At 35.6% G+C, this 20,527-nt stretch overlaps 1 protein-coding gene across 1 annotated transcript in view; it reads left to right on the top strand.

Moving 5' to 3' along the window:
* STXBP4 (syntaxin binding protein 4) overlaps positions 1-20,527 on the top strand; it is a 225,469-nt gene that overhangs the window by 55,078 nt on the left and 149,864 nt on the right. The window contains exons 8-11 of the mRNA XM_044675076.1: positions 710-822; positions 9,367-9,456; positions 12,252-12,284; positions 13,206-13,271. Of these exons, the coding sequence (XP_044531011.1) occupies positions 710-822; positions 9,367-9,456; positions 12,252-12,284; positions 13,206-13,271 (302 nt within the window). The remainder of the gene's footprint in view (positions 1-709; positions 823-9,366; positions 9,457-12,251; positions 12,285-13,205; positions 13,272-20,527) is intronic.

Raw genomic sequence — 20,527 nt, 5'->3', positions numbered from 1 at the left:
AACAATTTGGAAATTGGTCTTGATCAAGGACACATGACAAAACTAGTGGAAATGCGCATCGGCCAGGGGGGGGGGCAGGAGGGGGGGTTGAAGGGGAAAGGTGGAGTATGAATCATGTAAATGTTAAAAATGAATATTAATAAATGTTAAAAAAAAAAAGTCATAGTCTATTTTCAGGGAACTCAGCAACCAGAAACCCCAAATCCTCCCAACCTATAGCCCCATAAATTGTATTAGTCCACTTAATTTCTAAAAGAGCTCCCTGTGTGCTATGGAGAGTTTAGAGACTTAAACATATTCATTTGGGTTTTGTTTCTTTATCTGAAGTCATATGAAAGCTGTGTAATTTGTCAATTTTTCCAGTGTTTTTTTTCTTTGTAATTCTTTAATTTACACATTCAAAATAAAATTGTATTTCATGCTTATGTTGAGAGCTCAGTTGTTGCAGTTTGTGTGTCAAAGAAGTAGGAGAATTTGAGATTTTTATTAAATAGTCTTTGAATTTGATAAAAAAAAATAAATAATTAGGCTAGCAGCTAAATCCATGTTTTGGGGTTATTGGTTTAGTTTGGTTGGTTTGTTAATTTCTAAATCAAGATCATGTTAAGTTCGTCATCTCAATGTCTTTCTCAAATGCTAACTGTTCTAAAACATTAGGGAAAGTATATTTAAATTCAACTCTGTTAATAGTAACTATGTACCATTTTAGATTTTGTCCAGGTTTCCAAAGACCTATTCCGCTTACAGCTGAATGAAGTAGGCATTGGGCAAAAATCTACAATGCTTGGTGCACATGAAATTTCCCATTTATTAGATTCACAGGTAGAGTATACTCTTTATAATTTTCTAATTTGTGATTAATAGTAGTTCATTACCATAATGAGTGTAACAATTATATTAAATTAAATTTTCACATTAAAAATTTTAATGCCAGTAAAACAAAGAAAATTGTTCAGTGTCTGATTTCCTTCTAGTTTTAAAAATGTATAACTTTGAAATACAGTTTTATTTCATGATTGTATTGAAAGCTCTGTCTGTTGTTTTCAGGGAGAATATCAAAGAAATAGGAGAACTCAAGAATACTGGCATTATAATATTGAAACTGTAGGTCTTGATAATGATAATAATCACAACTGCACTGTGAACATTAAAATTATGCTATTAAAACTGTAGATGTTAATAATGATGCTGATTATCATCATAGTTAGGAGTTCTTAGAACTTAAAATTAGCAAAGTACTTTACAAATATTATTTCATTTGATCCTCACAATAACCCTGGGTGAGAAGAGTTATTATTTTACAGATGAGGAAACTGAGATAGGAAGGGATTAAGTGACTTGCTTAGGGTCACATAGCTAGTAAGAGTCAGGTCTTGCTAACTTCAAGTCCAGGATTCTATTGACCATACCACCTAACTGCCTCTTGTACATTCGACCCCCCTGTTGGGAATGGTGGAGGGGTAGGAGAATGCTAATTTGAAATCCAGTAAATCCTTGATTAATTTATGATCAGCTACCATGAAATAAAATGGGCTTTGTCCTGTGAGAATCAGATCATTAATGACCTATTTTCAAAATGCATTAATTCTTTCAAATCACTTTGTAATCCTTGATAAATTGCTTATTTTAGTGCAGTGAATTATATGAAATGCAGCCATGCCTAGAGAGTTGCTTTAGTGCATACAGTAGGTGGCATTTAAAAGGACATATTGTCCTTTCTACATTAGAACACTCCATAAGCTCTCAAATTCTCCTACCATTAAATGGAGTGGAATAAACTGCAGGAGTCCAGTTTTTCTTCTGCCAGGAATCTTTCCATGTCTTCGATTCAGATACTCAACAACAACAACAAAATCAAAAAATATATTAAATGTCTAAGGGCCTTTTTTCACCACTGCCTGACACTTCTGGCTGCCATGGTACCCAGTTTTTGTGAGGAAGGACAAAAGTGCTTGAGGTAATGACCGAATGCCAGATGAGCAGATACTTACTATAGTTTGTTCTGTAAACACAGACTTTTCTTTGTAGTTTCATAATGCCACTGATATTCCAAAGAGTGAGCATTAGCACCTCCTTCCTACTCATAGGATTTTAGGTCAGACAGGAGTGTGTGTGTGTATATACACACACACACACACACACACACACACACATGTGTGTGTATCAGTTTCTTATACTTTGATAGCAAAAACAAAGTTTTAATGATGATTATACAAGATTTTTCTATATAATAGTGATTTTCTGCATCTGATAAAAATGATACACAAGAATTATTAGATTGTGTTACCGAGGCCTTGATTCATTTTAGCCTGATAATCATCACCAAAAGACAGGAGATCCTCCAATTCTTTCAGAATAACACATTCATAGCACTTCTTCCTTTTAATGAATCCCACCCTGAAAATGGCAGATTGCCTCTCCAGTCCAGCCTTTTTATTCTGAGGTGCAGCTATTTCATACCTGAAGACTAAAAATCCAGGAGAGTTGATAGTCTTTTGGGAAGAGCACTGAAAAAGAGAGGTGCTATATCACTGCTTGCTGTTTGCCTTACCATTAGTTCAATAAACAAAACAAAACAAAAAAAGAAAGATAATCCAAGGCTTTATTCATTCATTAAGCAAATATTGATTGAACATGTAACATATGCCAAGTACTATGCTGAGTGCTGAGAGATATAAAGATGGATAAGCTCTGTCCCTGCCCTCATGTAGCTGGCATTTGATATAGGCCATAAGGGATTTAAGATGAGCTTTAAAGGATTTGAGAGAGGCCTATTGAATTTCAACAGGTAGACTAGGAAAGAAAGATTATATATAGAGGAGAATTAGCAAAAGCAAAAACTTAGAAAAAATCAAAGTCTGTATAAGAAATGGTGAGAGGAATTCATTTTAGTTGGTGGAGAGGAGAGGTATAGGCAGTAGTTAAAAATAAAGCTGTGGAAATGGTTTGGGAGATATTGGGATTAGGAGTCAGTGGACTTTAATTCTAGTCCCTGTAGTACAGAGAGAGGGGGTCAGAGCAGTTTTTACAGGCTTTGGCTGAATTCTGATGTCAGTTAGGAGTTTAGAATCTTGGAAGAAAGTTTCAGTTGGACCTGGGACCTCGTGGAGAGAGAATCAGGGCCAGCTGAGCTGCTTCTTCTCCTGTTTGAGATTGAAACTTAACCTAGTTTTGGAGTATTTATTTGAGATTTGTTAATTTAGATAAACCCTTTGTATTTCCATACTCTACCTCATTTCCCTACCTTCCTTCTCTTACCTAGATGTCTGTGAGGAGAATAAGGAGAGTAAATCAGAGAGTAGTTTCAAATCTGTGAGGGTTTAGCTATACGTTGGCAGTACTTTATCTAGAGAGGTTTGGTAGCCATCATCACTTTGAGAGCTGAGTTAAGGCAGGACCTTGTTCAAACACCATCTCTGCTTCCCTTCCCCCACCTGAGGTTTCTTTAAACAACTGTTAGGGCTTCCTTTAATCCCCTTCACCTGACAATTTAACCTGAGAAGACAATAAAACCCCTTTTGTGTTTAAAACAGACCTGTTAGTTACTTTGTCAGTTAATTAGTAAGAAAAGGGAAAAAGAAGAATAGAATCAACATACTCTGGGCTTGAAGGGAAGCCGGGGTATCCATCTTGAAGGAAGGTGTAACTTCAAAACAAGTCCCTTCCTGTGAAATTAACTAAAGCCTGTAGTTAATTTCAATCAGTCTATTTCCCTCAGTTTGTCTTTAGTCTAACTCCTAGCCTATAAGCCCTGCTGCTCTTTGCCTGTTTAAATTAATTCCTCCTCTCCCTGAAGATCTTTGTTACCTTCAGTGTTATACTCCCTGACTTGAGCCTCATATTGTATCCTGAATCTCACTATTATATCCTACCACCTAGCAAGTCCCTGACAACATCTCTTCCAAATCCCCTTTAACCTAATCACCTTTCCCAAATTCTCCTATAACATCCCTAATAAAAAATATATATTGCCCAAATCATTTACTTTAATATGTACCTCAGTTTCTCTTTTTGTATATTTAGAGATTGAGCCATAAGGCTCCTTCCAATTGTAAAATGCTGAATTCTTGATCCTGTTCCCTCTTAATTAAACTTTTTGTTTGATCTATTATTTTACCCAACAAGCAATGGAAGTTTAAGTAAGAGAATATAACAATTAAAGTAATGCAATAAAAGGATTTATTTAGTGTCAGTGTGGTGTCCTAAACCTGGGAGAAGAGATTTTGGAGAAAGAGGTCTAAGTTAGCAATGCTAGCAGTCCAAATAAGAGCTAATAAGAGCTTGAACTAGTGTGCTTGCACTGGAAATAGAAAGGAAGGAATGTATGGATTTCAGAGAGATTGACAATAAAGAATCGAGATGACTTGGGGTAGAGCCAAAGTGATGCAGTAGAGGTACCAATTTAGCTGAATTTTCTCAAAATTCTCTTTCAAATAACTTTACAATCATATTTTGAATTGAAATTAGTAGGAAATATCTCCGACACTGGGGTGGGAGTCAGCTTGGAATACACACAATGACAACAGCAGCTGTGGACCTTGGAGGCAGCATCATTGGCAAGAGCAGTTTCAGGAGCTCTCTTTTCAGAGTCTCTAAGGGGGGTCAGAAAGCTGGTTAAAACAAATAACAGGGAACCTTTTGCTAGCACTGGTTTTAGGACCTAGTGCTATTTGTCATTTTAATTTCCCATATTTAGTTCCTGGTCACAGTTCCAGGGTGGGGAGGAGCACTCAAAGAAAAATGCAAATTACACAAAAGCCCATCAAAAATTCTTAGGAGAACTAAAGAAAGGAATAAGGATTGTAGAAGAAAAATTGAGAAAAATAAATGAAAACAATGCAAGAAAATTGTGAAAAGAGAATTAATAGCTTGGTAAAAAGAGGCACAAAAAATAGTAAAGAAAATAACTTTTTTAAAAAGAAAATTATCCAGATGGCAAAAGAGGCACAAAAAGTCACTGAAGAAAAGAACTTTTTAAATGGAAGAATAAACCAAATGAAAAAAGAGATACAGAAGTTCACTAAAGAGATGACTTAGCAAAAGACTAGGTATAGGGACAATGACTAGTCAAAGATATTGCCTATGTGCCTGGTTGACTAAGACAAATGACAGTACCATTACTGTTATAATTATAACAGTATTATAATTATAATAACAATAATAATAATTTACCTTCATATAACTTTAAAGTTTACAATGTGATTTCTTTATAAATAGTATATTTATGTTATTTATGCATAAGTAGTGCAAATATTATTATAACCATTTTAGAGAAACTAAAGTCCATAGAAATGATATACAAAATTAACAGGCATAGCTGAGCTATTGACTAACAGAGTCATTATCTGAACAAGCTAGAACATGGATATTAATCTCATGGGATAAAATGTAATAGGGGTAAAGTCTTACTCATTGGTTCAAAAAATTAATTTTGCAAATATGAGATGTGTAATAACCAACTGTAATAAAGTATTTTGGCCCTTATTATTTATTGGTATTTGTATTTATCCATAACCTTTTATTGCTTACTTAATTAACAAATACTTGTTACAGACGGAAGCAACATAACTAGTATTCTGAAGTTTTGGAGGACTCCAATTTCAGTATGAATTGAGAATTATGGTTGAATAACCTGAAGTTTTGGAGGACTCCAAGCTTATTAAGAATTGACAGTTATGATTTGGCAACCATTAAAGTCAAGAAGAATTTATTAAACCCCTATTGTGCATTTATTGTTATTATTATATGTCATTGTCCTAAGCATTAGAGATAGAAGAAATGCAAAACAAAAATGGAGCTTATAACCTATTTGGGGAGATAACATGTAAACAACTTATACAAGTGATTATAGGCTGCATTGAGACAGATCTCTGATAGGAAGGGGAAAATTAGAACCCTCCTATAGTGTACTCTCATCAGTCCTCAACTGGAATATTGGGTTCAGTTCTGAGTGCTGTTTTTCGAAAAGGACATTGAGAACCTGGAGAACATACAGGGAAGGGCAACCAAGAGAGTGAAAGACCAGAAAAATCATATTATTTAGTTCTAAATTATAAATTATAAATGTTGTGCCTGAAGAAGAGAAAGCTCAGAGGAACAGCAAACCCTACAGATTTGATGGATTGGCATGTGGAAGAAAGATTCCATTTATTCTACTCCCCCCAAAATCAGGATTCACAACACTGATTGGGAAAGGAAAGAGGGCATATTTATTCTTTTTTCTTTTTCTTTTTTTTTAAAAACCCTTACCTTCTGTCTTGGCTCCAAGGCAGAAGAGTGGAATGGGTAGGCCCAGGGTCACACAGCTGGGAAGTGTCTGAGGCCAGATTTGAGCCTAGGACCTCCCGTTTCTAGGCCTGGCTCTCCATCCACTGAGCTACCCAGCTGCCACCAGGCATATTTATTCTTGAAGAGATGAAAAACTTTCTCACAATTAGAAGCAAAATTAGATATCCAATAATACATCTTACAAAGTCTGGATGATCAGTCACTGAATCAACAAACATTTACTAAGCACCTACTATGTGCCTGGCATTGATCATTTGTCAGGTTTGTTTTAGAGTAGATTCTTGTTCAGATATAGGTTGAGTCAACTGGCCTCTGAAGTCCCTTGAAATGTTGACATCCTGTCAAGTGCAGTGATTTCCCCCATGGTTACACAATTTTTAAGGATTAATATTGAGATTTGAACCTAATATTTATTACACTGAATTGCCCAATTAGAGGATCATAAATTTAGAGCTAAAAGAGAAATTTAAAATGATTTAATCTAAGTCCCTCATCTTATAGGTGAAAAAAAAAACCAAAACCTTAGTAGGGCAAGTGACTTGCCTAAGGTCTCTTACATAGTAAATGGCAGTCAGCATTTGTTAATCAGTAGCAAAATGCATTTTGCATGACATATGACAGCATGATGTAGTAAATAGAGTGCTGGATTTATACTCTGGAAAATCTGAGTGAGTTGAAATCTGGTCCCTGATACTTGCTAGCTTTGAGATGACATGCAAGTCTTCCCCCCCACGTTTGCCTCTTGAAATCTCCAGCTTCCTTCAGGGTGTACTTATGCCACTGCCCTCATGGGATATTTTTGTGCTCTAATGAAGACATAATAATTAAAAAAAATCTAGAAAAGCTTAGACACATACTAACTGTATGACCGAGGCAAAGATGATCATAACCTCTAATTATCATGTATTTATTTATCTCCCTACTAGAATGTAATCTCTGTGAGAGCAAGAATGGTTTTTCACTCATCTTTGTATCCTCTACTGCCTTAAGACTTAGTAGGTACTTAATAAATGCTTGTTGAATTGAATTGGGTTGTACTGTAATTAAACTCTGGGTGTCTTGGGTTACCCCCTAGGTCTTTATCTACTAAGTCACAGACGGCTTACTCTTTTAAAATGATGGATAAAGCTTCCACACTGGATGTTCTCTGTAATTGAAACATATGTTTTTATATTTGCATGTGACATGAAGCAACATGGTTCAGCTTCTTTAAAAACATTACACAAAAGAATCAGCAGCCAAAAAGAGTCTCACAAAATGGGCCTTTTGGTAGAATTCCATGCAATATTTGGATTTGCTTTTAGGATTCAGAATTGGAATTAATACATAAATACTAAGATGACATGAAAATGTAAGAAACATGATACTGGGTCACGCAGATAGTCCATCTAACTCAGTATTAGCTGTCTTATAGTAGCCAAAAGGAAGGTTTTTGTGAGGATATGATTGCCTTCCAAGATTTTGACATCAAGAAGTTAATGGCGTGACCCTCAGATGCATTTATTTATTTAAGTCCTTACATTGGAGCAGGAATTTGGACTTGTGGCAAATCCCTAGTGCAGAAACCTCCTGTACCCAGACATATTAACTATTCTTCTCCACCCAGGGTCGCTGAAAGTTAATTGTCTCCTCATAGACTTAATATGTGCCAAAACTTCTCTTACCCTTCTATTCCGCCATTATGTCTTCAAAATACATTGCATTCTGTATATATTCTGTCCTTCGCATACATGACATGTATAGCCTTTACCTATGCATTAGTTATAGATAGCTTTGAAAAGCTTTAGGCAGGCGAGAGACATCAGTGCTCTAGTGGAGAAATTACTGTACAAAGAGGTCAGAAGAGCCCCAGCCCTGCCACCAACCAGCTATGTGACCTTGACAAGTGACTTTGCCTCTCTGGGTCCAAATTTCTTTAACTAGCATACAAAAGATTTAAACTAGAAAATCACTAATTATATACATATTTTAAACAAAATAATGTCCATTATCTAATTTTGCTTATAGGTATTATTTAGCTATTTAACAATGGATATCTATTACTTAATAATAAATGCCTGATATTATAGACTGTCCCAGCTCTGAAGTTCTATAGTCCCATAATTTGAGATATGGACAAATGCTTCCTCCTTCTTGGGGCAATAAATTCCCTAAATTTACCACCACTGGGCAGAATGGTTCTTTCCATCCTCCATATCCTAAAGCTATTTCTTTCAGTTTCAAGTGATTTCCCCTTTCTCTTGCTTGCCATTAGCAGATCTGGAAATCAGTAAATAAATTCATGTTTACCTTTTTTTTTTTCTTTCTTGTGGATGGCAATAGGGAGGGAGCAGGAGAAGAGGAAAGGAGGGAATCTAAAACTGATTTCATTCAGTATAGGGAACCTCCAATATTGGAACCCCTTCCACCAATGCAGATTGGCCACTCACCTGTAATTCAGTCTTTAGACTTTGAGAGGTTAAGTAACTTGCTTATGGTCCCACAGCTAATATATACGAGAGCTCCCCTGGTCCTTTTCCAACTATTCTGTCTTCATTAAGGGTTGAACTGCCTGCAACATTCCAAGTTGTTGTGCAGTGATCAGATCATGTTCTAGGTTTTGTTTTCAATGTCCTTTCTGATGGCCAACATTTTATCAGTCTTGGGAGCAACAGAACATTGTGCTAAGATCTTCAGGGAATAGTTTAGACAGCATGCTGTAGATTCTTCATTTCATTCCTGGTTTATAAACCTTGACTTGGAATGTGGTTGAATCTTTCAGGGAAATTGTGTTGCTTCTTGCCAAATTAAAATGTTAACATTAACTTAATACACAGTAGTATGGGTATTTTATAGAGGAATAAAACCAGTTGGAAACTTAAAATTAAATTTAAATTAATGATATTGTCCCAGATTACTTTCTTATCCTGTTTTAATTAACCAAATAATTAGTTTTTAAAAACTTGTGGGATTTTTAATGAAAAATAATATTAATAAGCAGAAGTAAAACCGCCTTGACAGTAGGCAAAGAAATACACATTAACTTGTAATCATGAACATATAACATTTTGTTTTCCTTTTCCAATTCAATGTGGATAGCTTCTTGCTCGTGGTTCTTCAGAAGAAGATGAAGTAGAAAGACTTAAGCGTGAAAGAGATGATGCTTTGAGAGAAGTCAGCAAACTCAAGGTAATCTTTAATTTAGATCTTTTTTTGAAGTAAAAATCTCTTCTTCTGACAAACTTAACCAGTATTAGTGGGGTATTTTTTTTCTTTATTAAAATGATATGGGGACAGCTAGGTGGCTTAGTAGATTGAGAACCAGGCCTAGAGATGGAAAATCCTAGGTTCAAATCTGGCCTCAGACACTTCCCACCTGTGTGACCCTGGGCAAGTCACTTAATCCCCGTTGCCTATCCCTTACCACTCTTTTGCCTTGGAACCACTACCTAGTTTTGATTCTAAGAAATAAGGCATGCACTTTAAAAATAAATAAATAACATGATAAATATGTGATCTTTTATTAAAAATTATAAATAAAATATGAATTCAATAACTGAAATATAACCAGTACATAAGAGTTCTTTAATCCTGTTGGGCTACATTCTGTTTTATTGATTATCTAAGCTTCAAAACTCCCATGCAAGTTTAAAGTGGTATTGTTTCAGTTCTATGTGGATAGAGAATACCTAGCAGTCTTAGGAAGGGGGAGATGGCAATACCGTAGCAGGGGAACCTTTGCATGGAGACGTCAGGGGACCCTGGCTTTTACCCCTCAGCTCTACCACTGGCTAGATTGCTTTAATAAGCTCGACTAGTTATTTTGCCTCCCTTGGTCCCAGTTTACTTATCTATAAGGTGAGGGAGTTGGGCTCAAAGAAAGGTTCCAGACCAACCACTCTGCATTTTCATAATCTGAACCGAGGCATTTACTCTCACTTCCCAAAGTGATTCCTTCTCACTTGTCTTATTCCTTCCTTCTGGCTCCAAGTGATCAGGAATAGGCAACATCAGCCTTCCTGCTATTTACAAGATGATGCCTAACATTTATCTAGTGCTTTAAGGTTTGCAAAGCCCTTTACATGTGCTACCTCAGACTTTCCTCTCAATAACCCTATGAGGTAGGTGTTATTGTGAGCACCATTTTGGAGATAGGGAAACACAGTTTGAGAGAGGCTAAGTGAACTGCCCAGGGTCACGCAGATAAGTAAATGTCTGAGGTGGGATTTGAACCCAGGTCTGCCTGGCTACAAGTGCAGCCCACTATACTGCCTAGCTGCCTACCTGTTGCTTTATATGAAGGTAGTTTGGTATGGTGGAAATTAGTCTGTCAGCCAGTCAACTAGCATTTATTAAACACCTCCTGTGTGCCAGATATTTTAAGTTTTGGTGAAACTCTGAAAGGCAAAATGATAATCATCATCATCATCATCATCATCATCATCCTTGTTCTCAAATCTAATGGCAAAGAGTCAGGAAGACCTAAGTTCAGATTCCACCCAAGAGACTTACTAGCTGTATTATCTTGAGCAAATCACTTTGACCTCTCAGCCACAATTTCCTTATCAATAAAATGGAAATGAGGGCATCCTCCTACCCCATAGGGTTATTGGAGGGATCAAATGAGATGATACATATAAAGTATTTTGTAAACTTTATATAAATGGTTTATAATATACATATTATATTATAATATTGTATATTTTATGTAATATACAATATTATATATACAATAAATATATTATTATTGCACAGATGAATCCTGCATCCTTGAGAAAAGGACCTGTATCTTAAAGCAGGACCATCTATCTTTTCTAGAGAAGCATCGGGAATTAAGGTAATTTGTTTTTTTAAATCCCCATAAAACATGGAAGGGGTGCCATTCTATTTTATAACACCTTTATTATCTTAATTCACCATACTTGGAGCAATACCCAAATTCATATAAAATCCCACCTTAATTATATGTAACACCATTGTGGTATTTTGTAAATCTGTTTTAATGAAGTCAACATGGCCACTATTTCTGCAATTCTTTTCCCAGCCAAATTGATTCTTGGTGTGATATATCTTTCAATACTGAAAAGCCTTTCTTTGCCATATCTTTTGGACTAACAATTAAGAGCCCAGGGGAGGAAAGTATGAACAGGTTTTAGAAATAAATTGCTGATGGTTGATTTCTAATCCCTCTTACAAAAAATTCTTGCAAAATTGGTCACCTTAGTTACACAGCATTTCTTTTTCTAAATTACTATCCAGGATATTTCCCCCCATAAATAATTTAATTTGTATGATTACTAGGAATCCTGGGGTAGCTTTCTAATCCCTCTCATTCATTTGTTCCATGAATAGTACATCTGTGCTAATCCAGTTATTTGGTTTAGGTTTTGGAGTTAGTACCCCAAAATTTCTAGTTTAAACTATTCAAGTTGCATCCATGTAAGACTGACATGTAATACAGATATAAAATTAAAGCTCAGTTGAGAGCTTATTAAGTAAATTCTGAAGGACCATGCTAGTTCTTAAAAGGTAACTCAGCTTTCAGGTATTATGATCAAAGGTGGTGAAACACATTCTAATCTCTGGTTAATCATCTTTTTTTAGAAGAACATATGTTGATTAAAACAATTAAGAATTCTATGTTATTGTAGTTCTCAAAGCACTGTAAAAATTTCTAGTCCTTTTCCCCAGCAATTTGCAGTTCACACAATATAAAGACTTACAGTTAATTGAGCACTAAAGCACACGTATATATCTACAGACCAACTGATGGTCTTTAATTGTTTCACATTCACTCTCTTCTCTTCCTTGTCCCCATGTTCTTCATCCATGAAACACTCATTGTTTTATGGTAGGGGTGAAAATTAAGCCCGCAAGATTTAGAAGACAATATTAAATAGTCTTTCACTACTGGGTAGTTATTAATTCAGAGGATGATTCTTTTTAAAGCACTGGTGTATCCCAGTAAATCTTTTTTTTCAAAGGACTCGGCTGAGCCTAACACCTGCTTGGCAAAGGTGAGTGAAAATAGACATACTTCCCTTGTACTAATGTAAGAATTAGGACACAAAGGATGAGTTGTTTGAGAATAGATGGTAACAGAGTCCAGATTCATGGCTTTTGTTCCAGATGATTTTATTACAATAATTTCATGCTTCCTTGTTTTATCTCTTGGACTGGGAAAATTAAAATCTGAAATCAAATCATTTGTTGTTGGCATTCTAAAGCTGATAAAAAAATTTTTTTCCCATCCTATTTAACAACCAAATCATCTCTATCCAGGCTACTGATAGAATTTGGCCTTCTCTGGCTGATCATAATTCTATTTAATTTCCTAAATAAAAAAGTGACATATTGATAATAGTTTTCTTAAAACCATGTTTCTAGGACTTTGGGAGTAAATACTTGGCTTTATTATAAGTACTAAGATAATATTTCATTTGCATGTATAATTTGCTTGAACTTCATTGACTTTCGAAGATTCAGCAGCTGTTCCCTTGTGTTGAATAGTGATGACTCGCTCTCCTTGGTTATACTTCCAAGAGCATACTTAGATGCTGTTAAGAGAAACATATAGCTATCCTTGCCCAATGACCTACTCTCTTCATCAAATTTTAGAAGCCCTGACTCCTTCCTAAAAACAATGCTTTTATGCTTTGAATTTCTTATTTTAGCTAATATTTAAGTGTACCTCCTCTTGCCTCTGAGTTCTAGTAACCTTGGGGAAAATAATGCAATTTAAGATTTTTTTTTTAAGTTGGCTAATTGTGGCTATGAAAATTGTTATGTAAGAAGGGGGAGGGATTCTCTATTCTCATTTGCTATTAGAATTTGGTACTGGATGGTTCTGAAACTTAGTAAGCTTAGAAAGAAAAGACTAAATTTAACATTTGACAAAAACTACATCACAAACTATTAATTGTGTTCTCTCATTATAGGAAAAACTGTTGGAATCAGAAAATCAAAGGATACAACTAGCTGAAGAACTCCAAAATGTGAAACAAGTAAGTAAAAGCTATGTAATACTCAAGATACAGGCATGAGCAACAGATTTAATACATAGAAAATTAGAAGGAAAATCATTATCTGGGAAAATCTCTTTATGGCAAATTTCTCTGATTCACATCTGAAAAACAAAATATATGGTGAATTGACTATTATAAAGTGTTATAAAAACAACTATGAGACACTTAAGAACTTTGATCAATACCATGACTAATGCTACTCCAAAAGACTGATGATAATTCGTGCTTCCTACTCCTTGGCAGAATGATGAGGATGAGGTATAGAAATGAGAGAGAAATTTTCAGACTTGACTAGAATTTGGATTTGTTTTGTTTGGCTATACTTACTTGTTTCAAGGGCTAGGGATTTTTATTTTGTGGGCAAGAAGGGGACTTTCAGGTGAAGGAGTAGAGAATATAGTAATATTTATACCAAAAAAAAAAAAAAGAAAGAAAGAAAAAAGTCAATGAAATATTTAAAAATAAACAGAAGAGAGTAGGAGAAAGTTCAGAAAGGGGCACAGATGAGCAGAGTAGTATTGGAAATACCATATTGGACTTAATATGTCTTTTTTTAATTGTATGTAATACTGTGCTATATATGTTATCCTTTTCTCTTTGTAAGGAAATAGTTATGTTTGTTGACATTTGTCAAATTCATAATGATAAACAAATAATATATATCATTTTAAATACAAAGCAGGATCATAAAGTAGGAAGGCTGATTGGATACCAGCATTGTAAGCTTTAAACACTTCTTTGTAATGAGACACATGCTGGATTTGGAATCAGAAGACCTGGGTTCATAACTTGTTTCTGCCATTTACTACCTACGTGATCTAGGCAAGTTGCTTAAGTTATCTGAATCTTAGCTCCCTCATTTGTAAAATAAGGAAATTACCCTTGATGACCTCTGACATTCCTTTCAGCTCTGAATTACTGAGTTCAGGAGCACCTAAGTAAGAGTTCCCTTTCACAAGAAGTAACTATATTTTTATTCCAGGGATGTATACAGAAGTCCTCTTTGGAATTTAGCACTTTCTCTCTCTTACATGTGGCTTAGTGGATAGAGAGCTGGGCCTGTAATGAGAGCGTGTTCATTTGCTTTAGTTGTGTCCCAACTCTTCATGACCCAATTTGGGATTTTCTTGGCAAAGATACTAGAATTTTTGGGGAGGTGGGGGGGAGGTGCCATTTCCTTCTCCAGCTCCGAGGCAAATAGGGTTCAGTGACTTTCCCAGGGTCACCAAGCTAGTAAGGAAGACCAGATTTAAACTCAGGAAGATGAATCAGAAAAAAAAGAGTTCAAATACTACTTCAGACACTTAGTGTATGGCCCTGAGCAAGTCACTTAACCTCAATTTGCTTCAATTTTATAGCTGTTAAATGAGGATAATAATAGCACCTACCTCAAAGGGTTGTTGTTAAGAATAAAAGAGATAATATATGTAAAGCACTTAGCACAGGACCTGGCACATAGTAGACATTTAATAAGCCTCTTTGTCCTTCCTTCCTATTACTTTGTATGTATATTCTCTTGTATTTTCCATTCCCTCCTACTCTTCATTAAAATATTAGTGCCTTGAGGGCCGAGATTATCTTAATTTTCACCTCATACACCACTGTAAATGTTGTAGATGTTTAATAATTATTAGCTGAGTTGAATTGCTTTCAGAGCCTGTTTATTTGTAAATCACATAGTCTTGTTATTTTATGGCCTCACCTCATTTTCTAATTTTTTTTTTAACTAAAACTTATACTACCCTACTTGGTCATGCATTTTATTTACCACAACACTAGGCTCTGAATAGCTTTGGGGCTTTTTCCAAAAGTTAGATCCATCTGTTCAGAATGAAACTTTGCCACCACTGAAGATATTCAAGCATTCGTTTCTCCAGCAACACTGACCGAGCCCCCACAGTAGAATGGAAAGATAATTGCTCTTAAACACCTGAGTTTTAGTCCTGGCTCTGATATTTACCAGGCATCTGATTCTGGGCAAATCTGTTTAACTGATGGGTGGTTATTGGGCCTCATTTTCCTCACATGTAAGATAAGAATAATAATAGCACATATCTATCAGGGTTGCTTTGAGGGTCAAATGATATTGTGATTATTAAATTGTAAAACACTTCACATATAGTATAGTAAGTGCTATCTAAATGTTAGCTATTATTATAATAATTATTATTATGGGCCTCAGTTTCTTCATCTGTAAAATAATAATAACCCACCTGCCTCATAGATTTTATTACAAGGAAAGTGTAAAAACAGCAAAGCATTACATAAAAGTGATTTATTGTATTTAAAGTGCTTTGTTCTTCCAAAGAGTGTGCCGGGGTGCCCTGAACATATTTGCATCAGAGGAGTTCCCAACATGCTTTGAGGGGTGGAAAGCTCTACCACCATGCATATTCAGCTGCTTCCAATACAAGAGACATCAAGAGGCAGCTGCCAAAAGCTAAAGTTTAGTCAGAGTATAGGAGTCTGGGAAAGAACTAGGGGCAATCATAAAGGCTAGGACTTAAAAGAGAAATCCAGGATCTTTACAACCAGTGAATCCAGTTGGAAAGTGGCCTTTTTCGATATACACAGTCCTGTTTTGAGGTCTGGTCTTAAATGCTTCTTTGGGCCCTGACCACACCTGCCCTTTCTACCCTTTTTAATCCTGACATACCCAAATTTAGTCCTAGACTCCTTTAGTTCATGGATACACACTTTTCCAGGTCCTTAAATACTTGCTACCTGTTGATAATATATCCTTGGCCAACAGTGACCCGCTTGCTTTTGGCCCCTCCCATAGAATCTCTCATCATCCTGACTCCAAGTTTAGGGTTCCTAGCAAAAGTGAAATCTGTCTTGCCTCTGGCCCCACCCAGTGTGGGGCAGTATAGGTAATATCCCTAGAATAAATACATGATCTCTCAAAATATCTACTTGGAAGGGGATATCTATTTGCTTGCAAATATTATTTCCTGCATATTTATTTTAAAAATTAATTGCATTACCTGTAACTTTATACAAGTCACTTTTACTTTTGAGCCTATTTCCTCCTCTGTAAAATCAGAAAGATGGGCTACAGGAGATCTCAAGTTCCTTCTTTGTCTAAACATATAATTTTACTTTATAGTCACACCATGCATATGGCAATTAGAATAATGGTTGTTGGGTTTTAATAGCACAGTTTTATGTCTACTGTCAAACAGGTGTAAAGTAGATAGCAACGCCTGCTGTATCTGTAGTACTGCTAAAATTTTATATTCTCTGTTCAACATTATGGCTTAAAGCCACATTGGAATCTTCAGGGAATAGAGTTGGTTGTGTTATAAATAGTAGATAACACAGAGAATTCTAGCCAAGAAACCAGCAGTGATGGGAAGAGTAAGGAGGTACATTAGTTGTATGATCATATTTCTTCTGTAAGTAAAATGGCATGGTAGATTTAGAGTCAAAAGCCCTGGATTTGAAAGAGATGTTTTTAGAAAGACTTGGGAAAATTTATATGAACTGATGCAAAGTGAAGGGAGCAAAACCAAAAGAACAATGTACATAGTGACAGCAATATTGTAACAGTAATCAACTGTGAAAAACTTAGCAATACTGATATTACGGTGATGCACAAAAATTCTAAAGGACTCACAATGAAAAATCCTATCTCCTCCAAAGAGAGAACTGACAATTCTTAGAGAAGATTGAAGCATATTTTTTCATTATTTGTTTTTCTTGCTTTTTTCCTCTACAAAAAGATGAATGTGGAAATGTGTTTTGTAAGACTTTCATGTGTGTGTGTGTGTGTCTGTGTCTGTGTGTCTGTGTGTGTCTGTGTGTGTCTGTGTGTGTGTAATGGGTATTGTGTTTCTTGCCTTCTCAGTGGTTAGAGGAAGGGGTAAAGAGAGAATATTTGGATTGAAAATAGAAATTAAAAAAAAATCACCAAAAATTGCCTTTAAAGATCTGGGTTTAAGTTCTTATTTGGCCATACCATGAGTTCTGAAGCCCCAGTGCTCTCATCTGTAAACAGATGGTTTTAAGGAAAGTTCTTGGACCCTAGATACTAGAAAGTATTATATAATAATGGAAGCATTAGGCATGCTCCTTTGATGATATGAGCAGCTGAAGCTTAGTGAGTATGGAATCCCTAGGTGTAATAGTAAGTTGTAGTGGTGAAACACTAAGGACCCCACAGGAATATTTGTGAAGAAACTGTTACACCCAGCTTCGATATAATAGTGTCCCAGAATAAGTGATCAAGTGAAGAGGCTGTGATTTAGATCACACAGCTCTTTTGACTGCTTATCCTGGCCCCAAAATGTGGATAAATGCTAGTTGACTGTGACTTAACTTTGGTTGGAAATAATCCCTCTTTCTTCAACTACCCAAGGATATGATTGTTAATCCTTAAGGTAAAGAATGACATTCACCTAAGTGAGTTTAAGATTTAATGGTAACACTGTGTGACCCTGGGCAAGTCACTTGACCCCCATTGCCTACCCTTACCACTCTTCTGCCTTGGAGCCAATACACAGTATTGACTCCAAGACGGAAGGTAAGGGTTAAAAAAAAAAAAAAGATTTAATGGTAACAAACTTAGGGAAAGGGAGCAGGGAATTGAAGGAGAGAGGGGTAAAGGAAATCCTTGGCTTAAGCAATAGATGATCAGATGCTATGAGAATTGAAGGTAATCGGGGTTTCAAGTTTGACGGTTGTTGTGGCTTTGCCTGCCAAGTTCAACCTGGCAGAGCCAGGCGGTTTAACCTGAATCAGGTTTGATGGTGATTGATATTACTTCTTCTTGATGAGTAATTAATCAGGATGTACAGTATAGAGTCACACAGGATTTGAGAGTATGGTAGTGATCAGAGCTGGTTGCTGGTATCCTAAGTTGATCTTGACCTACCCAAACCCAACCAAGACCTCCCACCAAAATCCCTTCTCAAAATTGAGACTTCCTTTGGTCCAAAATCCTGCTTTTTATACCCTCCCAGTAACTGACTTTTGCCCTTACTGGCACATGGCAAGCTCGGTTCATTCTAAGTTCCAAACTGCTAACTGTTGATCATAACATTACAGAAGACAAATAAGTCTGAGGTAGTGTTTCTTCTAGAAAGATATGTACCATTTATACCTATTATACAAACTTGTGGTAAACATAATATGATTATATTATACATTTATTTTTCTTTATATATCAGTTCATATAAATATGTGTATATATGTGTATCTGTACACACATATTTTGAGCAAAACAATATAATCCAAGAAGAAGCATAATCTTAGTGAAAAGAATACTATATTTGAACTCAGGTGTCTTTATGTTGTAATCCTAGCTCTATTTACTGCTGTTATGACCTTGGGCAAGTCACTTAACCTTCACGGAGTCTTAACCTAGGGTCATGGAATCAGTGGATAGATTTCAGGAGATTTGTAAAGGGAAATATATATCTTTATTTCTGTATAATTTGCTTCCTTTGCAATCTCATATATTTTATTTTATGCATTTAAAAACCTTAGTCTGATAAGGGGTCCATAGGCAACAAGATAGCCAGTATATTGAGCCCTGGGCTTAGAGTCAGGAAGACCTAAGTTCAAATCCAGTTTTAGACACTATATGACCTTGAACAAATCACTTAATCTTTGTCTGCCTTAGTTTTCTAAACTTTAAAATGAGAATAACACTAGCACTATATGTTGTGCAGATCAAATGGGATATTTGTAAAGCACTTAGCACAATGTTTAAAATATACTAAGCACTTTATTCCTTGCTTCCTCTCTCCCTTCCTTCCTTTCTTTTCTCCCTCTTTTCTCATTTCCTCCCTCCCTTCCTTTTTCTTCCCTTCCTTCTTTTCCTTCTTTCTATTTGTACTTCCTTTCTCCTTCCCTTCTTTTCCTCCCCTTCTTTTCTCCTTTCTTTCTTTCCTTCCTTCCTTCATCCTCCCCAACCACCCAAAGGGTCCATGAAACAAAGAAAGTAAAGAATACCTGGTCTGAATTATCTCTATGGTTTCTTCCAACTTTGAATCCTCTAACTTTAAGTTGACAATCATTTATCTCTCTCTCATTCCTCTTTGTTTATACCATCTACCACCTCCTTTTTTGTGATCACTTCCTGCCCATTTGCTTTGTTTTCGCTTCGTTTGGCTCCATCTTTTCTGAAACTGCAGCTATCAGTGTACTTATTTAATGCCCATGTCTGTTTGAGTCACTTTTTCAAAATCAGAACAAGAATGAGAATCTGTAATAGATCCTTTGTAAATTTTTATTTAGGTTCCAATTAAAATGAGGAATTTTACACACTTCTTTTAGCTTGTTCCACATACTAGAGATTAAAAAATTTCACCTTTCTTAATCCCTAACCTAACACTTCAGAAAATAAAAAGAAAGTGTCTAATTTGATAAAATGATTAATTATGGCCAACAGAAAAAATAAAGCAAAGCAGTGTTTTAATTTTTTCTTAGCAATATCCAATTCTACCATGGGAGGGCCTCCTGTGTTTATTTCTCTCTCTGGGTCACCACTATTGCTATAGAAGCTTAGCTTTGTGCTAAAGAGTTAAGTCGAAGACCTAAAAAAGTAGTATATTATTGATTCTGAGAAGAACTTTAACAACATATCTTAGAAAACCATAAAGCAAAATGTTAACCACAAAATCCTAAACAATCATCATTTATCCTTTTCATCATTAGCCAAAAATAATCCAAAATGCACATTTCTGTAATAGATGTCAACACAAATCACTGACACCTATTCACAAAAATCAAGTTGTGCCTGAAAATCAGCAACCTACCCAAAGTCTGCTCATGGGGTAAATGATGTAGTGGAATTTCTGGAGACCTGTGTTCAGGATTTGGCTTTGTAACTGAAAAGTTATATGCCTGGATAAGTCATTTAATCCAATTTTTCTTCTGTAAAATGAAAAAAAGTTCTATTTCTAGCATATTCATGTTTTTTGACTAATTCTGCCAACTTTTTTGTATGGGATGCATATCCTTTGTCTCAAGGGAAAAAATCTTTTATGAAATTTGAGCAATTCTTAGGCTTTCTGGTGTTTTACATGTTATTGGTAAAAAAAAATAATTAAAACTCTCTACTGTTAACATGACCAGAAGATAAAAGCAATGTCATAGAGCTATGTGAACATATAAGTATAAATTATGTTGGCAAATTTTTCTTTTCTTTTTTATTCTAATAAATTTCTGAAGTTCAGACCTCCTCAGACTGCCTCACCTTAAAAAAATTTTTTTAAGCTCCAATGTCT

This window comes from Gracilinanus agilis, chromosome 4 (genome assembly GCF_016433145.1).
Source record: "Gracilinanus agilis isolate LMUSP501 chromosome 4, AgileGrace, whole genome shotgun sequence".
NCBI classification, from domain to species: Eukaryota; Metazoa; Chordata; class Mammalia; order Didelphimorphia; family Didelphidae; genus Gracilinanus; species Gracilinanus agilis.
This window is presented reverse-complemented; position numbering and strand designations above follow the sequence as displayed.